The 15339-nt window shown below is 41.1% G+C and overlaps 1 protein-coding gene across 1 annotated transcript in view; it reads right to left on the bottom strand.

Annotated features, from left to right (window-relative positions):
• nr3c2 (nuclear receptor subfamily 3, group C, member 2) overlaps positions 1–5704 on the bottom strand; it is an 84432-nt gene extending 78728 nt beyond the window's left edge. Inside the window, exons 1-2 of the mRNA XM_083923617.1 lie at positions 5383–5704; positions 2102–3925 (exon numbers count right to left, since the gene is read on the bottom strand). Coding sequence (XP_083779743.1) covers positions 2102–3906 — 1805 coding nt within the window. The 5' untranslated portion in view covers positions 3907–3925; positions 5383–5704. The remainder of the gene's footprint in view (positions 1–2101; positions 3926–5382) is intronic.
• Positions 5705–15339: the final 9635 nt, after the last annotated feature.

The raw sequence follows: 15339 nt of genomic DNA, 5'->3' as shown, positions 1-15339 counted from the left end.
TTATACAAAATATCCCTTGTTGAATAGAACTTATCCAATCTTTTCTTAAAAGAGTTAACTGAAGGAGCCTGTACTACATTGTCTGGTAGATCGATCCTATATTGTAAAAAGTTTGATTTCCATGTCTTTTTTTTATTCCAAAGCAGGTTGAGATGCTATTTAAATTCTATGAATCAAAACGCTCAATCCACAGAGAAATGTTCACAGCGCGAATTCAGAGTCTGTGCCTATGACTTCCTTACTTTTCTGATGGCATATTTATAGGTAGAAAAGGAAGCTACAGTGCCGTTACAGTTACAGCTCCCCCGGCAGCATTGGCAATACAAAGACAGAGAGTGTAGATGCGGAAGACCTGAAAACACTGACCAATCAGAGCAGACTGGGCTTTTTCAGGAGGGGGGCTTAAAGAGGCAGGTGCATTCGAGCGTTTAGACAGTATTAACCAGACAGGTTAATACAGGTATATTCAGGCGGACAGTATGAGAGAATAATGTATTTTTTAACATTAGAGTATGTAAACATGTTCTACAGTAGTAGAAACCCAAATATATAAACCTGAACATTAGCATAATATAAGACCTGTAATTCATTTAGCTTGTTCTTACATACATAGATAAATGAGACCCTGCATCTTACTAGAAGAGGCTTTTTATAATGTAATATATACTATATATATAATATACATATATAATAATGAAGTTATGTTTTGTACTACATTTTCATGCTACAGTAAATCCGTTTGCAGTTGATGAGCTACGTATACAGACAGTTATGTAACACAGATCAACTGACTTTTTCACAGTCCCTTTCTCCAAACTTGTCCCTGCAATCAGAACAACCACAGCTAAAGAAAATGAAATTGTAAGACAATTGAAAGTAGCAGAACAATCAGTGAGATCTGCTGAAGATGGTTTCTACAAATTCAATAAGGAAAGCTTTTGATCTAATAAATCTTCATTTTGAGATTCTGTGCAACATCGCTGCCCAAAGTGGGTCTGGGATTGTCAGGGTCAAGTCACAGTGGCGGAGCAACATACATTAACATCCCAGCAGCAGGTTGAATACTGTACAACTCATCAGACTCGTATCAAAGCGGTGATATGCAGGAAGTCATTTATGACTTTGTTTAGTGCTTCTTTAGACCAGCTCATAAAAACTGTGAATTTATAATACAGCAATGTAGTTTCTAAGAACACCACCTTTTGAAATACACAATAATCATATCACACCCAGAGTCCCCAACCTTTCTACGGCAAATAAACACCAGCACCTCACATTATTAGGTGATTATACCTACTTCTGTATTTTCAACAATGTTTTCACGTGTTTCAGGGTCTAGATAATGTCTTTGATGTTTGCTGTTGGTAATTGTGTTGATATGACTTCCTTTTGGCCTCACATGCAACTAGGACACCAAAATACACTGGAAGCACAACAACTGTGTCAAAGTTGCACTTTGCCAGATTGGCGGCTATTATAGATTTGTTCCCTTTGGCCTGTTTGTTTTTGTTTCAGCCCCCACCCTCACAAAAGCAACTGTTTACTTCATCAGTTTGGCAACAAAAACATGTGATCAATCATTCATAATTTATGATGCTGCCAATGGCTTAGGGCCCATAAAAACAGACATTTGCATTACACAAGGTCTTAGCTAGACCTCCCCATAACAGACCAATAAATTGTTGTTGTACACACACAGGCCCCTGATAAGAGGTAAACTTTGCCTCTGTGTTACAGAAGAACACAGGGCAGTGCTTGCAGGGATGATGTTGTGATCACATGCTACTATAACAATGACCTGGACCCCGTCCTTTAATTCCTGTTCCCCCAGCCAGCATCCCGCTGCCTTTCCCAAGCCCTGCTGTTATTATTTTTGCACTGTTCAAAGCAAACGCCCTAACTCCCTGGTGCAATATGAGTCTGAATGTAACACACTAGTCCTCTACTAGAGAAACACACTATTATTCAGGTATACTGGCAAAAACTTCTTCTCTCTTTAAAACTGGACTTGACAATATTCATCACAAGTCAGAAACGTGCGGTTTTAAAGTCAGAGGTCAGACTCACTCAGATTACAAAGAGACATTAGCATTCTCCTTACCTGGACATGCTGTCTGTGATGCAGTTCTGACCCAGGTACCCTTCTCCTCTGGTGGACAGTGACACTTGTGACATGCCCGGTCGAGATTTCCACGACTCCATTAACGCCGTTACGGGCGAAATGAGATTCAACAAAGGGTTGGACTGGTCTCTCACATCATGCCGCGTGAAAGACATTGTTCCTTGCGCTCCAATCTGGTAATGGAATGAATGTCCACCGGAATTAACTCCAACAATGGCCGATGTAGGCATGCTGTTATTCTCTTGGTAATAGCTGCCATCAGTGGTCTCCTGCTTAACCCCTTTAGACAGGACATTGTTGGAGAACACATCGGGCTCATAGTTCCCATTCATAGAGGAGACAGGGGGTCCTAAGATACCAGAAAGACTGTATTCATCAATGTTATTCCTCAGGGACAAATAGGTGGTCTCAGATGCAGGAAAGTGACTAAGAGATGGTGACTGCTCACCATAGGGCTGTTGGTTCATACATCCCTCATTTTTGTTTGGCTCACTCTTAATCTGTGTGATAAAAGGTGTACTACTCGCATTACATTTGGAGCTGCCTAAACACATGCTCCTGAAATCAGTTCCAGGCTCGTTTTTAATGAACTTAACCATGCCCATCTGGTCTAAGCCGACGTTGAACACCTCCCCGTCTACCATCTCTACTTTAGGGAATTCAAAGTTCTTGAAGTCTGTGTCTCTGGTCAGACCTGCTGCTTCTGGGCTGTTGGTGTCATTCTGCACCAAACCCAGTCCACCAGCAGGACTGGACACAGGGAACCCACCAGAGGAAGGGTTTTGTGGGCTACTGACAGTCATGGTGCCCCCTGTGGCCGGACTGGAGATGGAGGGCCGTACTGTGTTGCAGGTGGCAGTGCTGGTGCAGCTGCCACCTGTGGGGCTCGAGACAGATGACCTAATGTTACAGGTAGTGCTGCAGGACGGTGGCGATCTCACACTACTCATACTCTGGGGACTGGACATGGGGGACCGCATGATGTTGAGTGGACTGGTGAGAGGTGGTGAGCCCACTGTGCTGGACTCCACAGGGCTACATGTAGCTGAATTCCTGCGCTTGATGTTGGCCAGAGTTGCAGCACAAGACGTCTGGCTGGCAGGACTACTGACGGATGAGCACACTGGTCCAAAACATGTAGGAGGACTGGTGGTTGACGACACCATATTGTTGCTGCCCCCAGGGCTAGAGATGGAGCTGGAGGTCTGGGGGCTGCAGGACAGAGATGAGGCCAGCATTGAGGCTGAGCCGACTGGAGTTCCAGTGGTGCATTCTCTAGGAGTGGTGCTGGGCTGCTGGAAACCAAATGGCTTTAACTTTGGGCTCTTTGTGGAGCCACACTGGGTCTCCTCTAAAGCCCGTCCACACACAGGATACATCTTCCCAGGGCTGGTACTGCCCCCATGCTGGCTAAAGGCAAAGTCTGCCTCCCTGGCAGCATTCATATACAGGCCCATAGACTCAGCCACAGTCTTGGAAAGCTCCTTGGAGTCCATTTCCTGCTTATGACCATGAACAGAGTTGTTGAAGTGTGGGAGAACAAATGGCTGGCTCTGGCTGAGCCGAAGCACTGGCTGCTCCTGCTTCTTTGAATTGTTGTCTTTGCAGTCGCTGGCTGGGCTTCCAGCAGGACAGCTGACATTGACTATGTCCATCAGGATATCACTGCTAGTCAGACTTGAATCTTCTGTGCTGCAGCAGTGCTCCATGGTGTTGGGGACCTGGGACCATCTGTTCTCTGTATCACTCCCATCAAAGAAACTTTGGTATCTTTTGGTCTCCATGGCTGGCTCATTGATTCACCTGGTGAATGAAGACAAAAGACATGAATGAGAAAGGTTCACAATGCTGTTGTTTCAAGCTGCAGGGAATTGGCTTAATAATAATAATACAGTACAAGAGTGACAGGTGTATTGAGGGCATTTGCCTTCAGGCAGAGATAACAGGTTTATGTGGCACTGAATGATATATTTAGAAATATGCTAATGAATCCTAAATCTAGAGTGTAAATATGGTCTTGTTGGTTTTGGATAGCATATGGTTCTGCTTCAGTACCTAGGCAAAAAAAAGTAGGCGGGAAGGGGAAATGGATGTGTGAAGATGTAGATATATAATATTATAATAACTGAAGAATACCAAGACTGAAACGTAAATTATGCTGTGTAAACAATATGTTGAATCTGAAAATAAAAATCCAAAGCAAGTCTGTACAGTGTTTCCTCTCGTGCTGATAAAGCTCCTTGTCACTGCACTACAGGGTATGTACAGTCTGATAACTTGAAGAAAACTGCATTTCAAGGGTTAATGTATCTACGTGACGTCGTCTGGGCTTTTTGTTTAAATTCCCACCTCTGCTGCGCCTCTATTGGACACTTCGGCCAGAGATCCACCAGCTTTATCCAGGCCTTTCATGGATTGGTCGGAAAGCTGTCACTCAATAGTTATTGCTCTTGCAGCCACAACATAGCTGCGACATAACTTAAAATGTTGCTTTAGCGGCTGGAGCGGTTCCCTCATGTGCAAAAGCAACAACTATTCCGGCAATAATGAGACACTTGACACGATCGGTTGCAATGAAAGGCATTTCTTTCGGTGATTCCTGCCGATATATTTTTCAGTGCTACGGTGCACTCTTTGAAGGGCTGACAGCTGTGGAGCAGCCAAGACATCTGAGTTAAAGTTATTCACGTTGCATGCTAAATACCCAATGCACAGTGTGTGCAGATCTATAGATATAAATAAGAGAACGAAAAAAATGTCAGAGTTATAACTGCTTTCTCTTGTTCCTGCCGTGATTTCCCTGCCACTCATGCAACTCTCTCCATTTTGCGTGTGCGCAAAACATTTTTGTTAGATTGTTGAAGTTATAATTAAAGTAGTCTCATAGACGGCTTCTTTCAATGACAAGAGGGACAAAGTGCAGAAGGAAGAACATATGAATTAGTGGTGTCATATTTTTGGAAATCATGTCTCAGCACCTCTACACAGGTGCTTGAAGAAATATGAAATCCACTTAAAAATGATGATGGCTATTTGTGTTTGTACATAAAGTACACAAACTTCCTGGCGACTTCGTTTATGTAGCAGAACCAGGGCTAGCGGTCCCGGTGTAAAGTTATTAGATTTCTCTCCCACAGCAAAAAGACCGGGGATGCAAGTATTTAGTGATCCGACTGAGCAGAGAGCAGTTTGCTTTCATTCTCTCAGACCCAGCTCTAAATGAAATGTGCACTCAAACAGTGAGCTCCGTCCTTCCTTACCTTAAGTACGACATTCAGAGTTGTCAGGTGGCCGTGTTGCTGGGCAGCGATAATCCAGAGGACGAAAAAAGACACGCAAAAACAAAGTCAATAAATATCAACAAATGGCCTCTGCTTACTCTTTCCAATACATAGTTTTCAGTTTGACAGCTAGACACACTGGAGAAGTCTACTGCGTATTATCACTAGTAATCCTCAACAGCGAGCCGCTGCTCCTGGCAGGACGAACGGCGGCGACGGGTCGGACGACAGCGGCGGATGAGCTCACATTATGGCCGCAATTTTGCAGATTACCGATTCTGAGCCCGAGATAATAAAAAAAAAAAAGGAGTAATAAAAACAAACGAAGGAGTCCGTCGGACTTGAATCAGAGCGACGTCATCTGTGCACATGGACCCTCCTACTGCAACGAGTGCAACACAAACTCCGAGGAGGGGGGAGGAGGGCAGGGGAGAGAGGGGAGGGGCTCCGCGCAGGTAGAAAGAGCCGCCTGGAAATAGGGCACCGTACTCAGCGCAGTGTTTGAAATCAACTCTTAGGATAACAGCGAGAAGCAGTCTTTTTTTTTTTTATTATTTAATTTAAAAATACTCTATGCTAGTTTGTTCCATTTCTCTGTCGGCGTCAAATAATCTGCCCTCTTCCCTTTACCCTACTTTATGCTGCTTTTCCCTCTTTTTTTCCCTATGTAGTGCCACCTCTGAAAAGGTTTGCCATCTGGAACTCGTCACATACAAGGAGATAGAGCAGGTGCATATCCTCAGACCCACTTTACAGTTCACATGGATCTCCCTGAAAATGTTGAGTGAAGAGTCATATCTTACTGAAGGAGAGAAATCCAGTCAGGATGTTGCCCTGTAACAATACAACGCCTGCCTCCACTAGGTGGAGCAATATTTCTATTGCTGTTGGAAAAGATCTCGTCTATAGAGTGGTCAAAATGTCGATTGACTTCATGTGCTTATTACTTATTTGACATTTAGTTTAAAAAATATTTTTCATTTGGTCAGCCTAAACTAAAACTGCAGTTGTCTTTGCTCACGAACAATCAAGCACTATAATACACAATTTACATGCAGAGAAAGGTGTAAATAAGTGATATGCTGAGAATATGTATTGGTAGACATTTTTGATATTGAAGTGAAATACATACGGTTTTCAAACTGCACAAAAAATGTAACATTGTTTAAAAGTCAGTTACCTCTGAAATGATAATAAAGAAATAGAAAAAAAGCTACAGGAAACTGAAAAGCTATCAGATACATGGTCAAATTGGCAAACTGTAAGCACTGATAATGCCACTCATCAGAAAGTACACTACACACCAGTGCCACACACTTTCATATGGATTAAGCTGTTTTTTACATTTTACTGCTAATATGTCATGGCATTGATGTGAGTGTAGACTTCAGTTTTACTCCAGCAACATCTCATAATCAGTTTAATGAGTTGTCAGTCATTCCAGTCACTTTCTGTAGTGTTTCACGTGGCTGCATGTAGGATTTAGGCTTTGAGAGTGAGGCTCTGTACAGTGGTTGTTTCTCTTTATTGCTTGTCTGGGTTCACCAAGCCAGCCTGTAGCCATTACACAAGCGAGGCAGCAGCAGTTATATTTGTCAAAGCCATCCAAGCAACACTGCCCACCTCCCTCATCTGCTTGTTAATCATCCATGAATGGAGGACCTGCTTTCAGATAAAGCAGGAGAATTGAGATATTACCAATGTTTCCCACCCCCATTCATGCAGCTCCCATTTGTCCCTTGTACATAATGGGTGCCAGTCAAACACATCATGAGCAAATCTAATTTAGCTTTGCATCACAGATTTTTTTCACAGTGACGGAGTCATACGAATTTGCAGACCGACAGCAGAACACGGCTGATATGAAATCAGTCATAATTGCCTCCCTTATTGGGAAAAAAGTCAAGGCAGCTCCATTTAGTCCCACTGAGCTTTCAAGCACCGTCATTCCAGTCAGTCAATGATAATCACACTAGACTGAAAACATTGTACATACATGAGAGCTAAAAAAAAAAACGCTCTCTTTTAAGAGAGAGAGAGGGGGGGGGGGTCTTTCTGGATGAGTGGTTTTTATGATTAGGAGTAGGCTTCCACTCCAGTTTAGACACAGCTTCAGTAGCTGAGAAGGCCGAAGGAAAAACAGAGAGGTGCATGCTGCGCCTCATGGGGACAGGTGAATTGGAGCATGCTAACTCCGAAACAAAACACTCGTCAACTCAGCAGAAGACCCTGTCCCCATCGTATGTGGTAATTACAGAGGTAGTTTTAATCAGAAAAGAAGCATCAGCATCATCCTCCCAGCTGCTGAGCGTTCCAGCACGAGGATCATGTTTTAGCATTGACTCTGTATCAATCAAGTCTTACTCTCACAACATATTTTACTGTAGCCAGGCAATTTGAGGGGGGCTACCATCCCCTTTGTTAGCAAAATTATCAAAATACATGCCCCTTGTTAACCTGCCAACCCCTTCTGTCTATCCTCCAGTAGCAGAGAGAGTGCAGGGGCAGAGGGGTTGTTTAGTTGAATAGGTTATTCTAGTCTGCTTGACTCATTGATCCTTTATCTGACTGAGGCTTGTGCAAGTTGGAATCTATAACCCCAACCATGGCTCTGAAATATCAGTAGCCTAACTATATATTGATAAATCTATGGCGCTGTCCATGGTGCTGAAGAAGCGGGCAGATGTTTAATTGTGACTGTTTCTTTGAGTCCCGCCCTTGTGTCAGTTTTGTTCTCAGTCTTGCATTGGAGTGCGGCTAATCATTCTGGGTTCGGAGAAAAAAAACGTTAAGGCTTGTTTGTATTTCTTTAAACCAATCACAATAGTCTTGGGTGGAGCTAAGCGGTGGTGCCCTTGCAAAAATAAATAGCAGCCCCCTGAGATCCGGCCATGTGCTGGATGTCAAGCTTTATCCCATCACTGTACATCCATTAAGCCAGATGGATTTTGTCTTGGATATTGAGGTGTTCCAAAACACTTGACTTTACAACTGGTAAAAAAAAAAAAAAGGTTTTGGTCGCTATAGTTCCCTGTTCATGACAACTTTATGGGGGTGAAGTTTAATATAACTCACCCATTTATACACATTCCTACACATTAATTTGTTCAATTGTTATGAGAAAAATATTGATTATATCAGTTTTAACAGACATGTTAAATCACTGCTTTAACAAAAAAAAGCTTTTGACCTGAACTGTGTTGGCCAGATGTCCAGTAACATAGTAGATTGTTGGAATGAGATCAAGACACACACATCATCATGAACCCCCAATCACTCTGACCGTTACTTTTTGTATTTGATCACTCATGCTGCATGTGGTACATTTCATGCCTATGTACAGTATGTGGCAGCTTTGAGCCCATCTGTGCAAGCATCACTGGCCTGTTTCCATTAAATGTGTCCGTTTGTCAGTAAACAATTTTGTAGTTGAGGATTACATTCTGTTTGTCTGAGGTTCTTCAGTATGGCCGGTATATGCTGATGTATCTGGCACACATTTGGATAATAATATTCCTGCCTATGAAGGTCAGACATGGAGGTATATGCCATTGAATTTTAACTGGTGTTGCTATGGGAACTAGCATGTTTTAATATCTGAACTCTGCAGCCATGGTCAGTGTAGGCAGATAGTAAGAAGAAGAGCCTTGAGCAATAGCAAGTGTTAACAAAATGTACATAACTGATTATTTTGAGTGACCTTCTTTACATATGCATGCTACATTATAATTTATTGACATGGATTGTAAGCAGCAAATGCAAAATTAAACTAAATCTCTTCTGCTATCATATAATACTCTGGCCTCTGATTTCTGTGCTTGATTATATATTCACACAGGAAAGGAATTAGATTACAGTTTCACATGATCGAAGCAATTAGCACCACATTTAATATAATAGATATTCACTAGTATTACTGGTATAACAGCAGTCAAGTATATACAATGTTGAAGAGTTACACAACCAACTTGCAAGATTTTAATGTATTCATCCAGAGTTATAATCACCTACAGAATCATTCAGGTGTGACTGTGTCAGTGTGAAAAGTTACACTTAACCACGTTTCAAAATGCAAATGAAACTGATTCCAGATCCGGAAGATATTGGGGGAGAACTGTGTTTTAGATATCCATGTATCATTTATGTGCTGTTTAAAATAAAGAAATTCCAAGTGTGATAGAAAATAAATAGCATGTTATGCAAAGTCTTCATGTGTCTCTCGTGAGACTCCGACAGCATAAATAAGGCCACCTTCCAGTTCCACTTTTGACACAGATTGCTGTTCACCTTAAGTTGCCCTACTACACGGATGGCACGTATCGTTTAAATGCTGAATGATATGCATTCAGCCTGCCTCCCTGCAGAAAGTCTCTCGTACTATTTGTACACCACCTGGGGTTTGTTCATCCTACTTAAGCATTGGCGACTGAAAACACATTGATGATTAAATAACATGTTTATCCTCTGTGTAGTCAGAAATACATATTCAGTGGGTACACTGCGTATAGGCTACAGCCTGGCCTCAGATCAGATTATTAACATGCAGAGAATTATCATTTAATAATGTGTTGTTCAACAAAACTGTGTCAAGTACATTATGAATTGATATTCCTGCGTCTGCATGCAAATATTTTGCTGTAGCACCTAAAGGTACAGCGATCTTAAAAGCAGACACCCATATTACATTATTGTACATTTGAGTGTTTGTGTTGAAATATGACAGTTAGATTTTTGTATGAATGTGTTGCAGGTGATTCATTTAAATTTAAATGTATAGAACAACTTCAACCTGCTCAGACAGTGTCGTTATTGCAACCTGTGTATGTTTTAAATCAAAGGCAGTATGAAAAGTAGCCACAAAGGTGTGTTAAACTTCACTGGGTTTGAGTTTGGTTGGCTAAGCCTAGCTAGATGGATTAAAGCTGTAAAATCATTGCAGATGTTTGTTAACAGATGTTTATCATGCAGGGGAATTGATTTGAATGCACGCGACTTGTTGGAGCGGCTTCCATATTTGTGTCAGTTGTCACCTCCTGGGAAATGCTTCTTCTCCACTGAGTTTATTTAACAGCTTTAATTTCACTTTTCAGGTAACAATTGTAACTAAAATCAAGTGACCATCTTAGAAAATATCATGCATTTATATAGATAAAACTACTTCAAAATATTTTAGGTAGTTCAAATTTGCCTCATCATGCAGCACATGAGTAGAAATCAGCCAAGCTCTCACAGGATGGTCAGTCCTGATGCTTTGTTATCGCCGTTATGGTTGATATCGACACACAAGGCTTACCATCAAAACAAACAACAGAGAAGCTCGTTTTACAACACACGCAGAGGGAGAGGGAATTTATTCTCTGCTCTGGATGCCATTACTCCACCATATCTGTACATAGCAATTATTTGTTTGCTGATATTAATGAAGAAATAAAAAGAATGAAAGTATATTGACTTATTAGCTCCATTTTAGTCCCAGCCAACCCTAAAGTGACAGTAATTTCTAGCTCTTTAGCTGCTTAAGGCTCCACTGTGCTCATTAGCCAGTTGCTAACTGTGTGTGCAGTGTTGTGCTGAGCATGTAGTAGCTGGTGCTGGGAACAGTGTTCATGAGAGAAGTTAGAGTGAACCAAAACAGCAAAGTTAGAGGCTTAAAAACCCAGAAGTTGAATTGAAAGACACTGTAACACTTAATAGAGCTGAGAGGAACTGCAGAGCCAAGTGATAATTCTCTGTGGGTTTGTCACTTCCAGTGACCACTTCACTAGTCATTTGATCAATTATTCATAAAAAAGATATTGATTAGAGCAGCTTTAAGCCAAGAGTCAAAACACACTCCCACTACCAATAAACACACATTACAGTAGTTGTCCTTTTTCTTAAAGTATGCTTCATTTCTTCAGCTTTGAGCTAAATGAGGGTGAAGCCCTGAGACATCAAACATCAGAACAGTAGCCAGAGACACAGCCAAGGTCAGTGTGTCACTCTGGCTGGGATGTAATGTAGTGATATATTAGAAAGGAGAGACCAGACAACAGGAGGGGAGAGGATTAGAAAAGTCAACTTTACACTGATGCACTGTCTGGCTGTTAGTGTGTCACTTTATAAAGGTTACCCTCTGCTCCTCTGTCTGTCACATACAGTTCACACATCCTCGTCTAGTATGTGTATGCAATTTCACTAGGAGATACAGTGTTTTTAAAAAAAAATAAATACAGACAGTAATACAATGTGAATACGATCTGAAGCTTTGATCTACAGTAGTTTAATGTGCCTGGGCGGTGGGTCTCCGGTGACTTTCAGCGCCACGTGTGTGTGTGCGTACAGTGTTTGCACATACAGTATGTGTCTGTGCTAATAATTTGTGAAAACATACTCTGGACTATTTTCGAATGGGTTTCTTCCGCTACTTTTTCCATATGACCTTTGGTCAGACAGACTGATAAAAGTGTTTACATACATGATTATCTGGACCTTTCAAAAGTCTCTTCTTGTGTCTCTGCTTCCTTTACTTTTGGATGCAGGTGCAATATATTCAGTGTAGTACAAATAATGATTATATTCACAATCAAAGGAATAACAAAAATCTCTAATAATTGTGATCATAATTATTACCCTGACTCCCGCATACATCTTTACCAGGTCAGAAGCATTGACTGCATATAAAGATGATGGCATCCAGGAAGTGAAGCCAAAGCTCCCTGGTGGCTCGCTCCGGCATCGGTCATAAATCCCATTCCCCTCATGTTAACGATGGGACATGGGCCAAAATATGTGATTTCTGTTGATGTAGGTAGTTTTCATCAAGCAGGTGTTTGTTCAGGTGTTTATTTTTTTCTGATAAGTTTGGTTTAAATTAATTATTTAATGCTATACAAACAGGATGCAACATCGTGATTGACAGGCTGTAAAATTACAACATGGCAGTGCCCATATCTGGGAATATTACCGGATAAATATTGAATAAAAATAGAACTGATACAGTATAAGAATAATTGATTCAAAAGAAAGCAGTTCAGAAAAGGTGTGTTTTTCAGACATGTAAAAGAAGAAACAGAGCTAGTTTTTTTTTCTTTTAGTCTGATTGCAGCTGCCCAAACAAAGTACGTATTCTTGCATGCAGTATGCATACAGTCCCAATCTTCTACAACTATAACTCATCAGAACATTGCAAATTGAACTTAAGCCCTTTTGCTCGTATATTGCCGGTCAGAAAAGCCAGAAAACGTGTGGCCATGCATACAGCAAAATGCAACTGGAAGTCAAAAGGCATCTTGGTATTTTTGACATTCTATGTATCGGGACATTACTAAATCTTTTTCTGGCATACTAATTAGTATGATAGTATGGGTATTGGTATGCACAGCTGGTCTCCTCCAGCACTTTGTTCCAGAGCTGAGGGGCCCTGAATCCAAAGGTTATCCCTTCTCCGTTTTTTAGCCTTGACCCAGAAATTATTCGAATCAATTCTAAAATATTCAGGTAACCAATGTAGAGCTAAAAAAATAGCTTCTGTTAGATTTTGTGAGTCGTCTTTCTGCAGCCTTTTGAACTTGTTGAAGATTGGAGAGGCTCTATGAGTGAGACAGAAATACAGCAAAAGAAATCGATCAAAAGAAAAGAAAAGAGGAGGGGACACCGACCATGTAATTGCAACTTCCCTGCTTCAAATCTGGCCGGGGACCTTCGCCGCATCTCATCCCTCCTCTCTACAGTCATCTCCTGTTATCTCACTGCTGTCTGCTATCAAAATATGAGCAAAATGCCTGAAAAAAATGCAGTGTCCCTGTCTAGGTGCCCTCAGTGACCAACCTCAGCCTGAGACTAGTTGGGAGGATTTGAACAGCTGAAGTCAAGGTGCAAAAGTTGAAATGATCTGAAAGGATATCCATACTGTACAGAGAGATGATACGGTCCTAAAATAGTTTCATAGTACACTTTGTAGGGGAAGCACTAAACACTTCTGTACCAATTAAAAAATACAGGAGCCCTCTACACTATTCATAGTTCTGTTTTTTTCTGGAAGAAAAAAAAAACATGTTTCAAATGGAAAACAAGTTTTCTTTGTGTTTTCCAAATAAACAATTCTGATACACTTGAAAGCCTGTGGAAGATCAAAGCTAATCACAACAAAAATATCGCTTTATGAGAGGTAAACTATATCTGAAGCTGATTTTAACAAAAAGCAAGATGTCAAATCAATTTGCCTGTGTCTTGTCCCAAACTGCTTGGCTTGTGATCATTTGCCACCAAGGCAGTAAAAACCTCTAAAAATGAGCAACCAGCTCTTGTCGGGGTTTTGCACTGATGAGCTGCATGTCACATTAATTATGCCAGATACTGGTGGGCTGTGTTTCTGAAGTCTCAGTTCATCTATTTGTAATAATAAAGTAACAGCAAGGTTTTCGGCTAACTGAAAAGCAACTGTTTATGTTATGCATGACTGGATATACTGTAAGCGCTTTCCAGTACAATGCTATGATTTATAAATAGCACTGTAGCCTTCTGCAAGCTACTGCTGACCCACAGCTGTTTAGAATTTGCATATACATTCATACACCCTCGTTACACATGAATTATTTCACTATTTCCCATCTATGCTAGCAAACAACACCTCAAAGTCAGAGACATAAACAACCTCATTCTACATGTAATAGTTAGAAAATATGTTGTTGCTATTCCTGTTAGTTTTTCTGCTGCACTTACTTTACCTCTCATATCTCTACTGTGTGGCACCTGGCGTTGGATTTAAGGTGCCTGGTTATTATTAAGACATCAGTGTCAACATCTAATCAGTATGTGTGTGCATTTGGTTTATTAATTACATTGGCTGGTACGAACTCAGAGCACTTGGCGAAAAATATCAAAAGCTGACGCCTGTGTCATGATTAATTTCACAGTGAACAGTCTCCGCGATGTCAGTGGTAATTAGGCATCACCCATTGCATAACACACCATGTGTCAGGGTGGGTGGTGTGTGTGTGTGTGCGTGTGTGTGTGTGTGTGTGTGTGTGTGTGTGTGTGTGTGTGTGTGTGTGTGTGTTAGTGTGTGTGTGAGAGAGGGAGAAAAAAAGTGAGAGAGAGGAGGAGAGGAATGAAGGGCAGGCTAAAACAGATAAAGATATAGAAAAAAAATATGGCATCAACTACTTCTGTAGTAAACCAAGAGGAAGTTTTTAACTAATAAAGGCCACTTTGTTTTTAAAGACTTACAGTGCTGAACTATGTTGTTCTATTACAGTGTAATATCTGTGGAGCATATACATAATATGTAATATCTATGCAGGTAAGTGGCTTTCTGACTGAATATTTATATTTTCCATATCATTATTAAACTGTGGATGGTGACAGTAAATTTTGGTCTAAATAAAGAACGACAAACCTCAATGAAAGCCAATGGCGGTCCAAATGTTTTCTCCAGAAACAAGTGCAGCACAATTATCTGCACAGCATGATTACTGGCCTACATAGTATTCTGTTTTATTTATTAAAACGTTTTAATATGCATCTATTTCGTTTTGAATGAATCCATGAAGCATTATTGTCTCGTAGCTATATTAAATCTTCATTTTGCCAGGTTATACACATGAAATTTTCAGCAGTGACCTGCAGTGTGCCTGGCATGGTGCACGTCTGCAAAAACTTTGGTACAAACTTTACTCCGAATTAACTACAAAAGGGTTTATTAATCCTGTGAGTGAGGTTTTTTTTTTCCTTCCTCTTTTTTTTCCAAAATAAACAATGGCCCTTAACACTCAAATTAACACAGATTGGGATTTGATGTGCTGTGCAGCCAGATGGCTTGCTCACTCACTCTCTGGCGGGCTGGCAGTGCAGCTGAGGACGAAGGCACTTCCAGAGCGGATTTGAAAGAATCTAGGCCAGAGAGAGCGGGGCTGCTCTCTGAGACTAGCCGCCAGTGCTGTCATGTTTTAGTGC

The sequence above is a fragment of the Echiichthys vipera genome (assembly GCF_963691815.1).
Source record: "Echiichthys vipera genome assembly, chromosome: 2".
NCBI classification, from domain to species: Eukaryota; Metazoa; Chordata; class Actinopteri; order Perciformes; family Trachinidae; genus Echiichthys; species Echiichthys vipera.
This window is presented reverse-complemented; position numbering and strand designations above follow the sequence as displayed.